The sequence below is a fragment of the Maniola hyperantus genome, chromosome 24 (assembly GCF_902806685.2).
Source record: "Maniola hyperantus chromosome 24, iAphHyp1.2, whole genome shotgun sequence".
NCBI lineage: Eukaryota > Metazoa > Arthropoda > Insecta > Lepidoptera > Nymphalidae > Maniola > Maniola hyperantus.
In genome coordinates, this window is record NC_048559.1 from 2,855,938 (window position 1) to 2,876,007 (window position 20,070).

The 20,070-nt window shown below is 38.9% G+C and overlaps 2 protein-coding genes across 4 annotated transcripts in view; one reads left to right on the forward strand and one right to left on the reverse strand.

Moving 5' to 3' along the window:
• The window catches only part of osy (ABC transporter oskyddad), a 59,727-nt gene extending 56,788 nt beyond the window's left edge, over positions 1-2,939 (forward strand). Inside the window, exon 16 of the mRNA XM_034981540.2 lies at positions 317-2,939. Within this exon, the coding sequence (XP_034837431.1) occupies positions 317-510 (194 nt within the window). The 3' untranslated portion in view covers positions 511-2,939. The remainder of the gene's footprint in view (positions 1-316) is intronic.
• Positions 1,721-15,512, reverse strand: Loxl2 (Lysyl oxidase-like 2). 3 transcript variants are annotated; one of them, XM_069506949.1, is made up of 10 exons: positions 15,441-15,512; positions 14,882-15,098; positions 13,589-13,729; positions 12,265-12,515; positions 11,208-11,439; positions 9,560-9,711; positions 6,002-6,138; positions 5,394-5,551; positions 4,700-4,794; positions 1,721-3,608 (listed from the first exon to the last, which is right to left on the reverse strand). In XM_069506949.1, the coding sequence occupies exons 2-10, from the start codon at positions 15,048-15,050 to the stop codon at positions 3,486-3,488; spliced, it is 1,458 nt and encodes a 485-aa protein (XP_069363050.1). In that variant the 5' UTR covers positions 15,051-15,098; positions 15,441-15,512; the 3' UTR covers positions 1,721-3,485. The 3 variants fall into 3 exon arrangements, with proteins under 3 accessions (XP_069363050.1, XP_069363049.1, XP_034837432.1); XM_069506948.1 differs by having other exon boundaries at positions 15,409-15,512; XM_034981541.2 differs by having other exon boundaries at positions 15,310-15,512.
• Positions 15,513-20,070: the final 4,558 nt, after the last annotated feature.

Below are 20,070 nucleotides of genomic sequence, written 5' to 3' on the forward strand. Positions count from 1 at the left end.
ATTTAAACATAATAATATTTAAACTGATGGCGTTCAGCCGAATCTAAATATATAAAAGGACAAGGTGACTGACTGACTGACTGAGCTTCTTCCTTTCTTAGCGGATGCCTACGCCATAATAGCTACCTGCATGCCAAATTTCAGTCCAGTAGTTTGTGCTGTGCGTTGTGATAGATCAGTCAATCAGTCACCTTTTTCTTTTATATATTTAGACAGGGATTATAAAGTTACTAGTCAAATCAGCGACTTTTCATCAAATGTTAAAAGTTAGTTATACAACCGCAATACAGCCATTAAATAACTATTTCGTTTCCAGGTATGCATATCATCCTCCAATACATCAGCTACATTCTACCTCTAACGAAATCAACAGAATCTCTACGTTCCATGCTTCAACGAGGCTGGTCTATCACCGTACCAACGGTGTATTCAGGGTTCATTTCCACGTCAATCTGGATAGTTATCTATCTCACGCTTAGTATCCTGCTTATCAAGTTCAAGAAAGGCTGAAGATTGATAGAATATTCTAGAATGTATAGGGTAACATAATTATGGACTTTATTTAAATTTCCTTCGGCGGTTTTCTCATGAAATTATGGGGGTTTTAATCGATGGATAACATTATAGATATGTATAGATAATAATTTATATGTAACGGCTCGGGCTGCGGGAGGGTAACGTAAAAATCAAGGAATTCAACTCCGCTGTCACACTCCCGCAATCCCTACCTACCCTACGAGAGGTTTCAGTCAAGACATTTCTTATGAAAGAAGAAAAAATATTTTTATACATTTATGACCTGTAGGTATGGGCTTAACCGTTATTAAACTCTCTAGTATTGTTATTGGCTTAGTTATTAATAATCAATCCTATCTGTCGATAAATTAAATAGCAACTTTGTTGTTTGTCAAAAATTGTAGCCCTTTTCGACGAATGACAATGTTGCTAAGTTACTTATCGACAGATTGATTACAATTAATTTTGGTCGTGTAGTGACTCTTCCTCTGTCTTTTTTTTGCGATCTATGAATGAATAGATAGGGTATAAATGTAGCAATCTGCTTGGTGGGCACGTGAAGACATGTCGCTTTTCAGTTCTACATATTATACAGCCCATTCTGTCACCCACAGACCATTTTAGTTCTTTTTGCATTGGGGTTTTTGCATTTTTGAGACAAATTATAAACTGTACGCTTGTAATTTAAGTTTACGAAACTATTATTTATTAATTTAACCTTTTCCAAAGCTTGTATTTTACACTTTCCCCGAACAGGATATACTTATCGTATGACGATGATGACAATCATCATTAGGTGCAATGCACACCTGCAAGTTTAAGTGCGCACTTTTGCAGAGCGTACTATACAACCATCACGTATGTTAAGTAGGGTACTCACTAGCCGTGCAGCATGTAGCGTATCTGATACTGTATCAACATGTAAGTGGGTACGGCTCGTCAACAGTCACCGAGTATTCAGCTACGAGCTACGTGTTGCCGTTCACGCGCATTCTGCTAGCCGCCTTAGTGTTCGCGCTCCACGCGCGAGTGGCTCGCAGCGGTCTCGTGCCTACGTAGTACGTACTCGCTTGATACAGTAGGTATCAGATATGCTACATGCTAGGCTAGGTGAGTACCCTGCTATATATACGGCCGTAATACAGCCATTATACAACCATTTCTTTTTCGAGTATGATCTTGTGTAAAATGTAATAAGAACAAGTTTCCGTTTTATAAAATTGCTGTCGATATAATTCTTTAGAAAAGACATTAGTACTTTCGCTCAATTCAATTTTTTAAAAGTTATGTGTACTTACCTTTATAAAAAAGTAATGTTAAGAATGTATATAAATAGGTAATGATTAGTCCGATAATAGTTACCGAGTTCATTATTGTGTGATTAATTTGTGATTGTTAAATCGTTTATTGTAATGTCATGTTAGGTAGGTACATTTTAGCTCGATTAAAATGGTTTTTTCGTAATTGTCATAATACTACATTTAAATATAAAGGTTACTACTTATTTACCGATAAAACGTAATTTTATCTATTGATTTATAATACTTAATTTTTTAATAATTTTCGTGTTTCGTATTATACCTAACAGTGATGGCCAGACAAACTATTTTTATGCGTAGGTAGCTATAGATTTACGGCTGAAATTAATAATCCATCTATCAGTAATCTGTCGATAAGTTACTTGGCAACGTTGTAAACTGTCAAAAAGACCAAGCAATTATTGCCAAATAACAATAATAAATAAATAAATAATCTTTATTTTGTCAGACAGCAAAGGCCCACAATATTATGTTAGTCACCATCTTAACCTATGTTAGTAACTATATTATAATATAATGTATGTTAGTAAGAAACTTATTCTATGTTAGTTAATATAATTAATATACTTATTAACTAATGCAGACATCCAGTGCGCTTTGAGAGCGTTGTCCTGTCTGTCTGCTATCACCTTCAGGATAATGTTGGGACTTCTCTCCAACCTACTTTTCATTGAGACGATCCTTTTCCGTATGATTGCGAAGAAGCCGTCTATACAGTTATCCGCAAACATACCGGACGCTTCCAACAACGCTTCAACGTGACGGACAATGCTTCGCTGTGTAACTTATCGATAGATTACAGGATTGATAACTGATAATTATTATTTTTTGGCATTACCTAATAATAATTTATGACTTAAGTTTCCTACTTAAAAGTGACATTTGATTTTTACATTGTGATCATAATAATAAAGTTCAATTTTTACTGTAAATAATAAATAATAAATAATTATAACTTTAAACTTAGTCATAGTTCTTGGGGTAGTTAGTAATATTAATAAATATTTTTAATAATAATATAGTTGTGGTTTGCTCAAGTATAAGTGACATGGTAACCATGTGATAGTAGTTTAAGTATGGACAAATTAAATATTATGAAATTTATCGATGTTTAATTTTTTATTAACAAGATATTAAACGAATTCTTTATTTAGAACTAGCTGATGCCCGCGACTTCGTAGCGCGTGGATTTTAGGTTTTTACGAATCCTGTGGGAATTCTTCAATTTTCCGGGATAAAAAGTAGCCTATGTCCTTCCCCGGGATGGAAGCTATCTCTGTACCAAACGTCAAAATCGGTTGAACGATTGGGCCGTAAAAAGCTAGCAGACAGACAGACACACTTTCACATTTATAAGATTATATATAGTAAAATATAGTAAATATAGTATAATAGTATATATATATATATATATAATATAGTATAGTATAGAACAGTATAAGTATATAGTATATAGTATGGAAGTATGGATAGCGCACCGCGTCCTCCATGTTTTGATTTCAGTACACAAAATATGTCAATCGCATGCCAAAGTAAATAAAACTGTACTTATATAAGTTGTTATCAAAAAAGTTTTGCTCGACTCCAGTCCGTATAATCCGTCCGTCCGGCCGTCCGTCTGTGTGCGTTGGCCCTAAGACTTTAAACTACTTAAGGCCTTAGTAATTTACAATCGTATACAAAAGCGTATGTGTCCGTAAGGCGAAGTACACACGACGCGGCGTTGTTGTGGTAACTCTGCTCTGCTATACGCGCGTGAGGATTTACTGCGACCTGCGGAGAAACAAATCTTAAGGTTTGGGCAAACATGAAGCGTAACGTCAGTGGCAACCAGTCCAAGCAGCTTCAAGAAGATTTTGTACAAGGAACTGTTTTTTTAAATTCCATTACAAGTTAGCCCTTGACTGCGATCTCACCTGGTGGTAGGTGATGATGCAGTGGAAGCGGGTTAACTTGGAAGGAGTGTGGCAGTTTTTATTACACTTTATCGATTTCTATACGGCATCGTACCGGAACGATAAATTGCTTGGCGGCACGGTTTTGCCGGTAACTAGCCACGGCCGTAGCCTTCCACCAGACCAGAACAGTGACAATTTGGAAACAATAAATTCCAAAATTGCCCCTGCTGGGAATCGAACCCGGGACCTGGCACTTATAAGACTACAGCGCTCACTACTGCGCCAGGAAGGTCGTCATCTGAGTAAACATGAAACGTAACGGTAGCGGCAACCAGTCCAAGCAGCTTTAAGAAAATTTTGTACAAGAAAGTGCAAGTATAGACTCGACAGGTCGAGACGGCAATCAGGGAGAGAACGCCCCGCACACCCGCACAGCCCCCGCGCTAACCCAGTGCAGGCGAGCACGGGTGACGTCACACACCTAAGAGAACATTATGTATGCCTCCAACTGTATTGACACGATTAACACTCTCAAGCATGTAGGTTTCCTCACGATGTTTTCCTTCACCGGTTAAAGCAAGTGATATTTACCTACATATTTGCTTAAAAGCACATAGCTCGGAAAAGTTAGAGGTGAGTGCCCGGGGCACACGAGTAGATTTATATAGACCAGAGGGGAAGCTTCATAGTCATACCAGCAGCTGGCTGCAGGTTCACTCACTCATAGCGCAGCTCACGCACACCACGACGTGTCACGGACGCTCCGTTTGCCGCCGTTTGCCATCGAACTGGGCGCACACGGAGCGTCCGTGACACGTCTTGGTGTGCATGAGCTAGTGTGAAGCTTCCCCTCTGTGCCCGGGTATGTCTTATTATTTTAATACTTGCACGACGACGTTCATTTTTCTTTCAAGGCCCTTGATGATTTATTGAAATTATTTTTTACCAAAACAGTCACATATCTACCTTGAAAGTGTAGTCTCCCGGAGCGACATCAGTCACATCTACCCACTGACAGTCCACGTTGTACTGGTATATGTCCGAACAGTTTACTGACACCCCTGAAAAAAATACAACTGAAAAAAAGATCTGGCACTGCCGGACTACCGCGGCCGTCGCCATTATTTTAATTTCGTGATATCTCCTAAGATATTATTCTAAATGAAATACACAGGTCAATTTTGGTTTAAATTAAACACTTGAGATGACGAACAATTTTATTTTGGAACACCTCCGAAAGTAAAGCTTTGTTTAAGACCACATTTCAAAACCATAAAAATGGTTATTGTGAGTCTACCGTAAAAGATAGATATTATATACTATCGCGGACTTTTTTTAGAACTGTTTAAGAGGAACAATTCCACCGAACATTATTTTCGTGTAAATTCAATTATTTACGCAGCGCACACCACGGAAACTCACAGATGAGACGATTTTTTCACATTATTACAATTTTCGAAGGGATCTCTATTTTTTTCAAAATAAAATATGGCCTATGTCACTCAAGAATAATGTAGCTTTCTAATGGTGGAAGAGTTTTCAAAATCGGTTAACAGTAGTTCTAGAGATTACCCCCTACAAACAAACTCACTAATTTTTGATTTAACGTTTCATTAAAATCAATGTCGCTTTGAATTTTACTAGTTCACTCTGGTTTTACCTTGATCACCATAATTTTTGCAGGAATACTTCTTGTCCACTCCAGGTAGACATGTGTTGTCTTCCAAACAGAAGGAGGCCTTATGTCCCTCAGCCACTCTTCGACCGCTGGCGTCCAGTATATCAAACGTTGCGAACACCTCCATACTGTGGTAGTGCCTGCAAGGAATATAATAGAGAAGTTTTTTATTCAAATAATATTTTTAGCGGTGATAGTCCAGTGGTTAAAGACGTCGGCCTTCTATTTGGGGGTCCAGGGTTAGAACCCGAACATGCGCATCTAACTTTTCGGAGTTTTAAGCAATTAAATGTCACTCGCTTTAACGGTGAAGGAAAATATAGTGAGGAAACCTACATGCCTGAGAGTTATCCATAATGTTCTCAAAGGTGTGTGAAGTTTACCAATCCGCACTTTTTTAAATAGAGATAGCGAGCAAACAAGCAGGCGGGTCACCTAATGGTAAGTGATTACCTCTGCCCATGGACATTTGCAGCACCAGAGGAACTGCCGATGCGTTGCCGGCCTTTTAGGAATTTGTCAGAGAAGATGCTGTAAAAGACAGCAGACATCGCGTTTTTGCAGCTTGATGACGAGGATAAGATACTTACATGTGACATAAATGCCACTGCCATAGATGCTTCGGTAGGTAAGGCCTAAACTCTGCATTGCCAATGTTTAGAGAAGATGCAGTAAAACGCAGCAGACGTCGCGTTTCGAACTGCCAGTTGGGGTTGGTTTTCTGTATCTGTTGAAAGAAAATCCTGCAATTTTATAGGGTCCTTTGATGCATTGTGGGCTGCTAAACAAGTTCAATTATTTGAAGTTTGTAAGATAAGGTATATTTGTAGCATGGGTATACAGATGAAGGTCCCTCATCTGTGCATAAGTATGAGTAAGTATTGCTTATCTCACCTACTTATAGATATTGATACGATCAAAGGACTCTTGCAACAATAGACATTACTGCGCTCATTGAGCCGGCAGGAATTAGTTATGATGACGGCAGGAGATTTGATGGATTGACAATTAGTCAGGATGACGGCCGGAGACCTGATGGATTGACAATTAGTCAGGATGACGGCAGGAGACCTGATGGATTGACGCTGGTTTCCCTGGAACAGGGACGGGCGCTAATGTGGGACGCAACGTGCGTTGAAACATTGGCCCTGTGTTATATCAGGGAGACAGCATCAAGACCGGGAGCCGTAGCAGAAATGGCTGAAAACGGCAAGCGGCGCAAGTATGCCTATCTTATCGAGAGTGACATTTTTGTTCCGTTTGCCGTGGAGACACTGGGCCACGGGTTAGTGCTAAAAAAAAATCAGGGGACATTTCACCACGATTAATATTTTATTTGTTTTTCTAACTTAGAGCATTTCGTTTTGCTAGTAGGTAGTTATATTGTGGTAATTATAGGTTGGCATGATATGGACATTGGGCACGTAATGCGGAGGGAAGAAAATCATGTCACAAGAAGAATGTTAAATATGCACGTGAAAGGAAAAAAAGGAGAGGAAGAAGAAAGAGAAAAAAACCGGCCAAGTGCGAGTCAGGCTAGCACACTGAGGGTTCCGTATTACAGTCATTATTAAAAAAAAAAAAAAAAAAAAAAATTTTTTCGTCATTTTTCACGATAATTCAAAAACTATTATGCATAAAAATAAATAAAAATCTGTTTTAGAATGCACAGGTAAAGCCCTTTCATATGATACCCCACTTGATATAGTCACTCACTTCGAAAGTTGAAAATACTAATTATTAGTTCATGACCACAATGACAGACAGACAGACAGACAACAAAGTGATCTTATAAGGGTTCCGTTTTTCCTTTTGAGGTACGGAACCTTAAAAATAAGAAAAGGTGAATGGATTGCGTGAAAGAGGATATGTGTGTAAAAGGGGTGGATTATTATCCACCCGTATGCCAGAAGTGAGCGGAGGAAAAAGCTATGGAAAAGAGACATGTTGTGCCGACAAGCGACAAGTAGTAGGGTAGATTTAATTTATTATTCAAAAAAAACTTCTGAAAACTTGCTTGAATAGAGGTTTTGTAAAATAAATAAAATTTTGAAATACATAAGCAAATAATATAATTTGAGAATTTTGTCTGAGAAAAGGAACAATATAATTTAAGAATAAGTATAAAGATAAAAACATTTCTGATTCTAAAAATACACCATTCATTTTCTTTTTCCTCGTTTCGTTTGTTTGTTTTCAACAGTTCAGAATATTTGTTTTGATTTTAGAAAAATATTTGTTCTGTTATCTTTAAAGCTAGTCGCCAGTGTAAACCACTCTATCTCTACCACGATTTTTCAGCGCTATTCCACAGATTCAATCTTGTTGGTATATACTAGATAGGTACCTACAAATATTTGTACATGGCAAAGCCAAATGGATACTACATACAAGGTGTAACCAGAACGCTGGCAAAAATGAAGACAGGTGACAGTAATGATGATCAGTGATATGATACTAAAAAAAACGCGAAAAAAACTATATTTTGCAAAATTTTACGATATATTGCACATAAAACATCTGACTGATGTTCCAACCAACATGACTTGACAAACCAACAAACCAATAAACAAACACACTTTCGCATTTATAATATGGGTAGTGATAGCACATTTTACCATATACATATTTGTATGTCGGACATGTAATAAATTGTACATGTTCAAATAAATAGGCGTAAAATTATAAACCTATATGATTGATTATTACTTAAGCCTATCTTAAACCCTTTGCTTTGGGTCTACTCACAATATATAAGATATGTCTTGTTTAGAAGAAAAGCGAATGGACGGTCAGTGTTTGTAATGCAGTCACTTACCGGATCCGGGAACGCGCTCCGATGATGGGGGCCCCCAAGATGCGCTGGTAAGGATTCAGGGTTGATGCTCTGGTCCAAGTTTGATGAATTTCGCGTCTATAATTTCGGCTTTAGTCGGCGATAGCCGTTAGAGGCTTGTTTTTTGCGTCACGGTTCGCGCGGCGTTCGCGGTATGTGTGTCAACTTCGACTGACAGCTGTAGTGTTGCCGTTTTAGTAAGCGGCCACATAGGTAAACCCCGACCGATTGTAATAATGAAATGCAGTAAAAATTTGGAAAAGGGGGAACTGTTTTGTGCTAGGCTAATAAAATACCAAAAGTACGGAACAGTCTCTTCGAACATTAAGGATGCTTGAGAGAATATATAACCTACTTGTACCATTTTAATAATAACTTATGTTAGGTTTTTAGGGATCCATACCTCAAAAGGAAAAAGGAACTCTTATAGGATCACTTCGTTGTATGTCTGTCTGTCTCTCCGTCGTGTCTTTCAAGAAACCCAGTGGGTATTTCCCGTTGACTTTGAATCATGTTGGCAGGTAGGTAGGTCTTGTAGCCCACGTAAGGGGAAAAATCCGAAAACCGTGAATTTGTGGTTACATCATGAAAAAAAACTAAAATGTCTTCATGAACAAATAATTAGTATTTTCAACTTTCAAAGTTAGATTACTATACTAAGTGGTGTAACATATGAAAGGGCTTTACTTGTACATTCTAAAACAGATTTTTAGTTATTTTTATTAATAACTAGCTGATGCCCGCGACTCCGTACGCGTGGATTTAGGTTTTTGAAAATCCCGTGGGAACTTATCAATTTAAGATAAGATAAGATAAGATTTATTTATTTGCTTTCATGTACATTTACATTAATTGATGGTGGGTGCTTAAAGCTAAATATAAGTAGTACATGAGACCCTGTCAGGGTATTTTTATATTTTCCGGGATGAAAAGTAGCCTGTGTCCTTCCACGGGATATAAGCTAACTCTGTACCAAATTTCATCAAAATCGGTTTAACGGCCAACTAGCTTTTCACAGCCCAAGCCGTGAAAAGCTAGCAGACAGACAGACAGACACACTTTCGCATTTACAATATTAGTATGGATAGTTTTGATTTACCATACAAAGTCTCGAAAAAAATACGACTGTAGTTGTAGTACTGAACCCTCGCTGCGCGAGTCTGACTCGCACTAAGCCGGTTTTTATTTAGTTAACGGAATAGCATGGAAATAGTAGATTTCATCATCAAAAAAAATTGCAAAGCGTTGTGCGGTGGTACGGAATCCATCGTGTGTGAGTCCGACTCGCACTTGACCGATTTTTTATACGAACCTCGTATGCAGATTCGCTTAGACAATTCTCTTCCATAGCGCATTGCAGATGGAACATGGGCACATCATGGAGATGGGCAGACCTCTGGATTGCTGTTGTATCCAGAAGTAAATCTGCTAGGTTTCTTGTGCAGACTACTGCGGCTACGTGACCTGCGGAATATAAAAATATTTGAAGCGATTTAGCGTTCCGGTACGATGCTGTGTAGAAACTAAAGGGGTGTAGGGAGGGACTAAGAGAACAATATTTGCTAGAAGGTTTTTTTAGTAGTCAGTCATTAGTAAGGACTATGTATTTGCGGCGCTTGCGTTTGAGACTCTGGGCCCATGGTCATCGGACACGAAAGCTTTTATAAACGTCGTGTCTCAAAAGCTGATCCTGTGATGTGCTTATTTCGCTCAACGGTTGAGCGAAATAAGCATCAGTGGCGAAATAAGCACCACGGAGTGTTTTGGGCACAATGCCCATAAATGACCATTTGGACGGCGTATATTTTTTGTAAATATAATTTTTTTAGTGATAAGTTTTTTTTGTATGTATATACTAAGTATATATAGTTTTTTTTTTATTGAAATATTAAATATATGCACACCGAATTAATTAATTAAATAAAGAAGGTTTTTTACAGTTATTATCAGATTTTAGTGAGAATAATAAATTAACGTTCCGTCCGAGGCATGTAGATTGTAGAAGGCGAAAGGCCAAGTTCGGCCCTTCAAAGTCGGTCACCCATCCAGTTGCAGACTTTCAATTTCAATTTCAATTTATAGGAATTCCATAAACTATGAACAAAGTAGGATTATGGATACCCAGTTTGGGTGTCGCAATTTGGTCTGAACAGTAGACCTTGGTAGGGAGACCCATATTATTATTTATTTTTACCTATTTGGGTCGTTTAGAAAATCATTTATGGTGTAGAAGCACTTTTCTTGGGCCAACGTTGCTTAATAATGTTCTTACACGTGGTTCAAGTTGATAATATAATTAGGTCAAAAATCAGAATTAATCTAAAACTCAATCCAAAGCAGAAACGGTTGGTAGAACACTTGGCTTTCTCAATAAGGTCAAGACCTCTTCAGAACGGAACAGCTTTTTAACCTATAACAAGCTCAAGTTCTGTCGTGTATTGTTGGATAGCTCTGCTAACAATAGTATCAACATTCAACTAGCTGAAACGTGCTGAAACTTTTGAGTCCAAGTTGTAGGAGTTATAAAATGGGTATCGTTCATAGTAACTTGACGCGTGAGAATATGTTGGCACCATTGTAAATTTTTTATTATTATTCATTATAGGTATACGCTTGACCACAATCACACCTGATGGAAAGTGATGATGAGGCCTAAGATAGGACGCGTTTACCTAGAAGATCCCTATTCACTCTTGTTTTACAGATACCCGGGTTGTAATTGGTAGGAAACACATATCGTGGAAGAGTATTCCACACCTTAGCGATACGTATGAGGAATGATGACGCAAAACGTTTCGTGCGTGTAGATGGAATGTCGACGACATAAGGATGGAAACTCGCCCGATGTCTTGCGGTTCGGTGGTAAATGGTGAAGGGGGAATCACACAATAATAAGCCCTAACTTCAAAGGAATAAAGCAAATAAAACAATGGTGCCAATAGTGAAATGATGAAACTTACCAACTTCACCAGGACACACCACATCACCAATATCCTGATGCTTGCACATGAACAGGTTGGTCTCATTGCCCTCACACTGTACTCCACTCAGGACGATCTTGGAGCGGCCGAAGTAATCCGTTTGCAGAGCCTGTTCAGCGTAGCCAAGGGCTAGATGACGGCATATCGCTGCAGCCTCGTATAGCGTCCAGCCATCTGGGCAAATGCTGCCCCATCGTCTGTTGTGGTAGATCTGAAATATGGATAAAAGCTGACTCAGTTGAACATACATAATTAAGATTTTTTTGTAAAAAGATTTTTTTGTCAATCGAAAATTCCACTCCTGATTGCCCCTGGGCCAAAGGTGCTCATCAAACTGGCAGCGTTGCCTTACTGGATAGCGATGGACAACCTTTGGACCAGGTAAACCCTTTTTTTAACGCTGGGAAACGCGTTTACGCATCCCCCCCTCCCGGAAGCCAACCAGCTAAGCCAACCAACTGGAGGGAAGGTATGTGGGACTCGCCGGCCGAGGGGCGACCGGAATACCCACTAAAACCCAGCGGTGCTCCTGCGCGTCGCCTGGTGACTGGGTCACGGGAACACCGAAGCAAACCACCGCGACTCAGCCAGCGACATCCGCCGAGGCGGACCCTAAACCGGCGACCCCGTTCACGAGGTGTGCGTGCGCCTCCCGACCTGCATCCTCCGCCTCGTCCACTGTGCCCTCTGCTAGTCAGAGGGACACGCGGAGAAACCACCCCCCTGCCAGGCCATTGCTAACTTGCCATGGCTAACAATATCCTCAAAGAGAGATTATTAGCCATGTTACCGGGGTGCACCAGCCCGAATACTGCTCTTCCCCTCGGATGCCCGATGCATCCAAAAGGGACCAGCAGCACCCAGGCACACTAGGAGGTTATCTGGCTGGTACCCCAGACCAGGTAATCCCTAGAGCGCGGATCGCAGCCCTTTCGTGCTTCCCGAACGTTCCACGCTAACAACTTATTTCTGATCGAATTTTGTTGATTTATGAATAAATTTTTTGCATCTTTACTATATGATTCTCAACACTTACCTCTACTCTACCTTCACTGCTGCTTCTACCGCCAACAAGTCTAATACTAGTCCCAATATCAATAACCTCGTGTAAACGTTTAGTCGGCTTCATCTTCAAGTTACTAGGTATATTGTTATCAGCTACTTTGGTACATATAACCCCAGCTGCTTCACTTTCTTCACAATCGGATGATCCCCAACCAGTGAAAATACATTGGGATAAGAATTTTTCATCACCTTCGCAAACTACGTCATCCATCCAGAACTTTTCTGGAAAGTTAGAGCAATTATACACTTTTAATCAAAATTTACTTTTCAATTTTTTTACTTCTTGTTAATAAAACATCGTTTTGAGTTTTGAGAATAGTGCCAGCGTACAAAGGAAACCATTGGGTCTTGAAAGTGAAACTCAAGTTTTTGTGTGTAGGTTTTGCTCAAATCTCTCAGATTATCATTACACAAACGAAGTTGGAAGGAGTACTTTCTACTGTTAGTAGTTGGTTTGTGTCTGCTACACGCAAAAAGAGAATATTGAGATAAAACAGAAGTATTATCATCGTCATCGTCAGCCTGTGGACTTCCACTGTTGGACATAGGCCTTTCCTAAAGAGCACCACCATACCCGGTCCTCAGCCTTCATCATCTAGCCACTTCCCGCCAGCCTCTTTATATCGTCGGTCCATCGTGCTGGAGGGCGTCCCACACTACGTTTGCCTCAAGGACTTTCCGGCTCCAACGGCCATCGCCTCTACAACAGGCATAACCTGCCCACTGCTACTTCAGCTTGCTAATAGTTTGGGCTATGCCAGTGACCTTGGTTCTCCTGTGGATCTCATTTCGAATCTTATCCCTCAGGGAAACTCCTAACATAGCCCTCTCCATAGTTCGCTGAGCGACTTTGAGTTTGTGAATAAGTCCGTTTGTCAATGTCCAAAAGTATTATATCAGACATATATAGTTCCAGTCTTGATAATAATCTTTTCACTAAACCCGAGATTGCTTTCTCGAATTTTACACAGGAAAAATAAGAGTTAAAAGTTGTAGAAAATAAAACTGCCCTGAGTTCTTAATATAATATTTTATTTCAGTTGTAAAAATGTTGTTAGTACTTTCAGGTCTTTTTAACTGTCTAACTAAACTTTTACTTCAGAAGTAATAGCTTTTTGAATTGTTTTTGGCTTTTATGATACCTTCAATGCTGTTCAAGGGTTTAGGCCATAGTCCGCCACACTGGCCAAGTGGGGATTGGCAGAATTCATATACATTTGAGAACATTATAGAGAACTCTCAGGCATACTGGTTTCCTCTGTGACCTTAGTAGGTGATATTTATGAAATATTTACCAATAGCTTTTCCAAATTGTCCTCCATGAGTAGCAATACCAGTTCTATTTAGCGTTTGGCACACAACATGTGCTGCTGCGTCGTCCCAAGAGTCATCGCAGACTGCACCCCAGCGACCAGCGTGGTAGACGTAAACATTGCCTAGAACGTAAAAATACCTAAATATAGAGACATAAAAACCTAGAACAGCTAAACCAAAGGCTGGGCAAACTTTATTTAAAACTAGCTGATGCCCGCGACTTCGTCCGCGTGGATTTACGTTTTTCAAAATCCCGCGGGAATTTTTTAATTTTCCGGGATAAAAAGTAGCCTATGTGTTAATCCAGGGTATAATCTATCTCCATTCCAAATTTCAGCCAAATCCGTCCAGTAGTTTTTGCGTGAAGGAGTAACAAACATACACACACACACACACACATGCAAACTTTCGCCTTTATAATATTAGTGTGACTATTCCAAATTTCAAATTAATGCTTATAAGTAGTTACTGTATAATAAGCAACTGTGCCTTATGGACAAACAGATGGACAAAGTCGCAATATAAGGGATTCTCGTTTATCAGTTTGATACACAACCCTAAAAGTACGGATCAAGGGTCAAGGTCAGGGTTCTGCGTCAATCTACGTCAAATGGTTGGAGATATTTAAAAAAACTTTTTAAAATAACTTCACCCTTAGGTAAAGTCATACGCGGTATGTTCGTTTATCTGTCTGTATATATAAAAGGAAAAGGTGACTGACTGACTGACTGACTGACTGATTGACTGACTGATCTATCAACGCACAGCTCAAACTACTGGACGGATCGGGCTGAAATTCGGCATGCAGATAGCTATTATAACGTAGGCGTCCGCTAAGAAAGGATTCTTCAAAATGCAACCCTTAGGGGCTGCATTTTGAAGGGGTAAAATAGGAGTTTGAAGTTTGTATAAAAGTCTGTCAGTTTTGAAGTGTGTATAAAGAAGTTTTGTAGTTAATATTTTTGCAATTAGCAGTATGACATATTTTATTGAGCTCATGTTAAAATCTCATATTTAAAGATCAAACCTAAGGGTGTAAAATAGGGGTTTAAAATTTGTGTAGTCCACGCGGACGAAGTCGCGGGCATAAGCTAGTATGCCATAATATGATTCATGACATGATAAATAAAACTTTTCATTTACGTAGTTAACGTTTAATTTGTTTAGTAGATAGGTGAAGGTTGACATCACAAGTTGACAGGGAAACTGACAACATCTGAGCTGATCACTTTTAAGACTTTTACCATCAGCTATGGCTCCTTACAAAAAAATACCTTCAAACTTGTTTGTTCCTCCAAGTAGCTTCACTCTTCCTTCTAGATTCTTCTGTTTATTCAGCAAACGCTGTATGAACGCGGCTCTTGTAGCTCGTTCATTCTCACTAACATCTTTACACAATATAACCACTATTTCCAAGAGTATAACTATTGTTCGAGCATACATTTTGAAAGTAGTTTATCAATAAAAATTTAATGAATATTCAGGTCAAAGCTAGTGTAATTTTTTACATCATTGATATAAATTTTTATTCAAATGGGACCCAAAATAGCCCTTGCAATACTCCAAGGTTAATTTTCAATTTTTATTAACTTTTAATATTAATTTTGCAAACGTCAAAACAGATTAAATTTATTATTTTTAATTGAAATAATTTAAATAAATAACCTTGAATCATTGACTTTACACATTAAAGTTATTGTACCGAATGATACTGAAATAAATGACTTTTTAAAAGACCTATAAAATATTTTTTTAACTCGATGTTTAAGCTAATCAAACTCAAAACGACACTTAAAATTACTTTAAATCAATGCAATTCAAAAAGATAATCACTTTAAACGCCTAGAAAATAGAAGATGCAATAGAATTTATTATATTTTCGTCCACACACAAGCGTTCGATTGGGATCAAGAGGAACACTGACTGAAGACTATATCTTTAAGTGTTACGAGACATTTCTAGTTCAATGTCAGTAATGATGATGTGATCATCACAATAAGTTTCAATTAAGAAAAAAACTTGTTGTTTTTCTTACCATAAAGCACCATTATAATCTTATGGGCTAATATGTAAATAGCTGATGCCCGTGACTACGTCCGCGTGGATTTACATTTTTTTTGTGTAGCTTATGACATAAATGTCGTAGATATTTTTTATATCCGTATTTTCACGGATTCGGATCGGATGAGTGCGTGATCGCTGTTATACATTATACACCCACTAAGAAGGATTTTAATAAATCAGTAGGTACAATCAGTCTCTTTAAAAAAACCTCAATAAACGTTCACAAAGTCGTGTAAATAAGCAAGATGACTGATATAACAAACGGTTTAGTTAAATAGAAATATTTCAATTAAAACTGAAATTGCCTGCAGTGGATTTTGCTTTTCGTTGAAAAATCTGTGAATTGTTGCTTTTAATGTAATAGGCACTTTCGTATGGAATTTTACAGGCATGTTTCTAGGAATCACCGCTAATTTGACTATAATAAATAAAGGCTAGAGCACATAGAACTTGCTTATATTTTACTAGCTTATGCCCGCGACTTCGTCCGCGTGGACTAAACAAATTTTGAACCCCTATTTTACCCCTTTAGGGGTAAAATTTTCAAAAATTCTTTCTTAGCGGATGTCTACGTCATAATAGCAATCTGCATGCCAAATTTCAGCCCGATCTGTCCAGTAGTTTGAGCTGTGCGTTGATAGATCAGTCAGTCAGTCAGTCACCTTTTCATTTTATATATTTAGATTGAGTTCGGTGATAGTGCTCTAGAGAAAAGAATGGAATAGGTTTTAATCAAAACAAACTTTTAAAATCGTCACCAGAAAATTAACATTGATTCGGAATGCCATTCCGGAGATCCAGGGTTCGATCCCGGGCACGCACCTCCAGCTTTAACTATAAGGAAAAACATCGTGAGGAAAGTTTCATCGTAATTATTACAAAATTCTCAAAATTTACAAAATGCTCTGGTCAAATAATATCTTTTACCAAAGGTTGCATGTAAGAGATTGCTTTATCAATACGGCTGCTTTTGCACCCTTTTTCCTTTTGTATAGTTTCTTCTGTGTCTTTGTATTGTTTTCCTATATAGATAATAATATATTGTCTGTGTGTACAAAATGTTGGGCACTGACAAGTCAGCATTTTGAGGCTACGTCGTGCGAGGCGTGGCGCGACTCTCCAGTACCCGTAGTACAAGATTTTACGTCTCACCAAACCAAACCAAATTCAAGAGTCGAAATACTTCCACGTTACAGTAAACTGGATCTTAAGTGCCTTGTTTTAAAGCTCAAGTTTGTCTACACTTCTACAGCCAGCGCTCCAAGCGAAATTAAAATCAGTGGCAATTTTGACTTCAATTCAAGGCTGTTTAGGTCCATTTTACTGTAACGCGGAAGTATTTCGACTCTCGAATTTGGTTTGGTGAGACGTAAAATCTTGTACTACGGGTACTGTTGCCCTAAGACTGTTAACCACCGTACCTGATCGTAGCTTCCAAATTGTAATTTGAATTGTGCAGAATTAGTTATACATATATTGAAGCTGTGGTAGCCTAGTGGTTAGGACGTCCGCCTTCCAATCGGAGGTCGGGGGTTCGATCCCGAGCACGCACCTCTAAGTTTTCAAAGTTATGTGCGTTTAAATAATTAAAATATCACTTGCTTTAACGGTGAAGGAAAACATCGTGAGGAAACCTGCATGCCTGAGAGTTCTCCATAATGTTCTCAAAGGTGTGTGAAGTCTGCCAATCCGCACTTGGCCAGCGTGGTAGACTATGGCCAAAACCCTTCTCACTCTGAGAGGAGACCCGTGCTCCGTAGTGAGCCGGCGATGGGTTGATCATGATGATGATGATGACTTATATATTTACTAACTGATGCCCGTGACTTCGTCCGCGTGGAATTAGGTTTATTAAAATCCCGTGGGAACTCTTTGATCTTCCGGGATAAAAAGTAGCCTTTGCCAATCTCCAGGTCTTTATCTATCTACCCATAATCACGTCAATCCGTTGCAACGTTGCGACATGATTGAAGGACAAACCAACAAACAAACACACTTTCGCATTTATAATAAGGGTATAAGGGTACTGATAATTGTTCACTTCCTTTGATTTCTAACTACCCTGTACCCGTAGTACAAGATTTTACGTCCCACCAAACCAAACCAAATTCGAGAGTCGAAATACTTCCGCGTTACAGTAAACTGGATCTTAATGGCCTTGTTTTAAAGCTCAAGTTTGTCTACACTTCTACAGCCAGCGCTCCAAGCGGAAACATTGCGAAATTAAAATCAGTGGCATTGAATATTTGACTTCAATTAAAGGCTGTTTAGGCCCATTTTACTGTAACGCGGAAGTATTTCGACTCTCGAATTTGGTATCGTTTGGTGAGACGCAAAATCTTGTACTACGGGTACATGTAGAGAACACGGCGCTATACTAGTCCCTAGTACAGTGACAAACTTGACATCTACAGGACAACCCCACCTGTACACTGTGTACAATAAAGATTTCTGAGTAAATAATAATGTACACTAGCCCTAATACGTACGTACATCGCACAAACATTTTGACCTAATTGCGTGCCATACAATAGACGCTTCTAAATTGAATCGTGCGTCACACAATATTAAATGAAGGAGCAGTTTCGTCGCATAATTTGTTATTCACGTATTATACAACTATTGTAAAACGAACAAAAGCATTTTTATTGCTTCTGTTATTACCACATTATTCTACTTAAATAAGGTAATGAAATGTTGATTACTGTCTTTAATACTTCTGCAGTACGCGGCCGAAAGTTAATACATCGACCTTTAGAAGGAGATAGCAGATTTGTAGAGCGTTGTCTTTGTCGTTGAGACCGACAAAACGTCATATAGGTATGAGTGACAGAGACAATGCCCTACAAGGCCGAAATGTCATTCTAAAGGCTGATGTACAATACTTTCGGTCGCGTACTGTACTTTGTTTTCTTTCCAGCCTACTGATTCGTTAACTCAGTGTCTAACACTAAATAATAGCCACCGGGCTCATTTTTTTTTTTTTTTTTTTTAAAGAATATAAGCCAAATTGCTGACTAATATTCCCCTTTCCCCTCCAATTAAGCGTAAAGCTTGTGCTAGGAGTAGGTACGACAATAGTGCAACGGGTGGGATTTGAACCGGCAACCTTTCAGTTTTCAGTCCGCTCCTATAACCGTTGAGCTATCGAGGCTATTATGACAAATTAATTATTAATTCATTGGATTAAAAATATTATTTGACAATAATATTTTTAATCCAATGAAGGTTTTCTACGAAAAATTATTTTAATATCACTCAATGAAGCAGCAATGTAAAATCAACTAATGTTAAAATATGAGCTCGGTGGCTATTATCATTCAGTGTCAGAGACTGAGTTGACAAGTTCAGATCGATTTAGGTTATTAAAAATCCCGTGGGAATTCTTTAATTTTCCGGGATAAAAAGTGTGTTCTTATGTTCTTCCCCAGGATATAAGCTAACTTTGTACCAAACATCGAAATTGGTTAAACTGTCGGGCCGTGCTAAAAGCTAGCAGACAGACACATGAATGCCTGGCCTCTTAGTACATAAGTATCCCGGATAACAAAATAATTTTGTCCTATCTATGAGTACGAAATATCTTTGGTCGTCGATATAGGTCAACACAGCTTAACAAACAAACAGAGGCATTTGTCGTCACTCGTTAACACGTAATTGGGTCAGCGAAAGTTTTAACACCCTCGGTTAACAACATTTGTTTGGACTTAGGTAGAGATTCATCCCTTTACTTCAAGGCTGTGTTAACATATTTTGTTGTTCAATATGACTATCAGGATGTGACCAAAGTTTTATAGACAGAGAGCCAGCGAGTGCCAGACACTCGTTATTTTATAAAAGCTGAAAGTTTATTTGCGTATTGTCCCCAACACAGGGAGGAACGATTAGCGACTATTAAGATTGGATCATGGTGGCTTTGGTAGGTAACAAAGGTGTAAAAAATCTTTTGTAAAATAACGAAGGTCTGGCAACCGCTGGCTCTAAGTCCATTACATAAGTTATAGTACGCAACAGGTCGAGATGGCAATGGGGGAGGGAACGCCCCGCACACCCGCACAGGCCCCGTGCTAACCCGGTGCAGGCGAGCGCGAGTGACGTGCGGGTGTGCGGGGCGTCCCCCCGCCTCACACCCCGATTGCCATCTCGACTTGTCGCGGACTATAGCTCTTGATGTAAAGGTGTTTTGGAGACTCGAGACAAAAAAGGCCTAAAAACAGCGACTTCGACAAAAACTTACTTTTATTTGTTTGTGAATTTAAATAAGACTAGCTTATGCTCGCGACTTCGTCCGCGTGGACTACACAAATTTCAAACCCCTATTTCACCCCCTTAGGGGTTGAATTTTCCAAAATCCTTTCTTAGCGGACGCCTACGTCATAATAGCTATCTGCATGCCAAA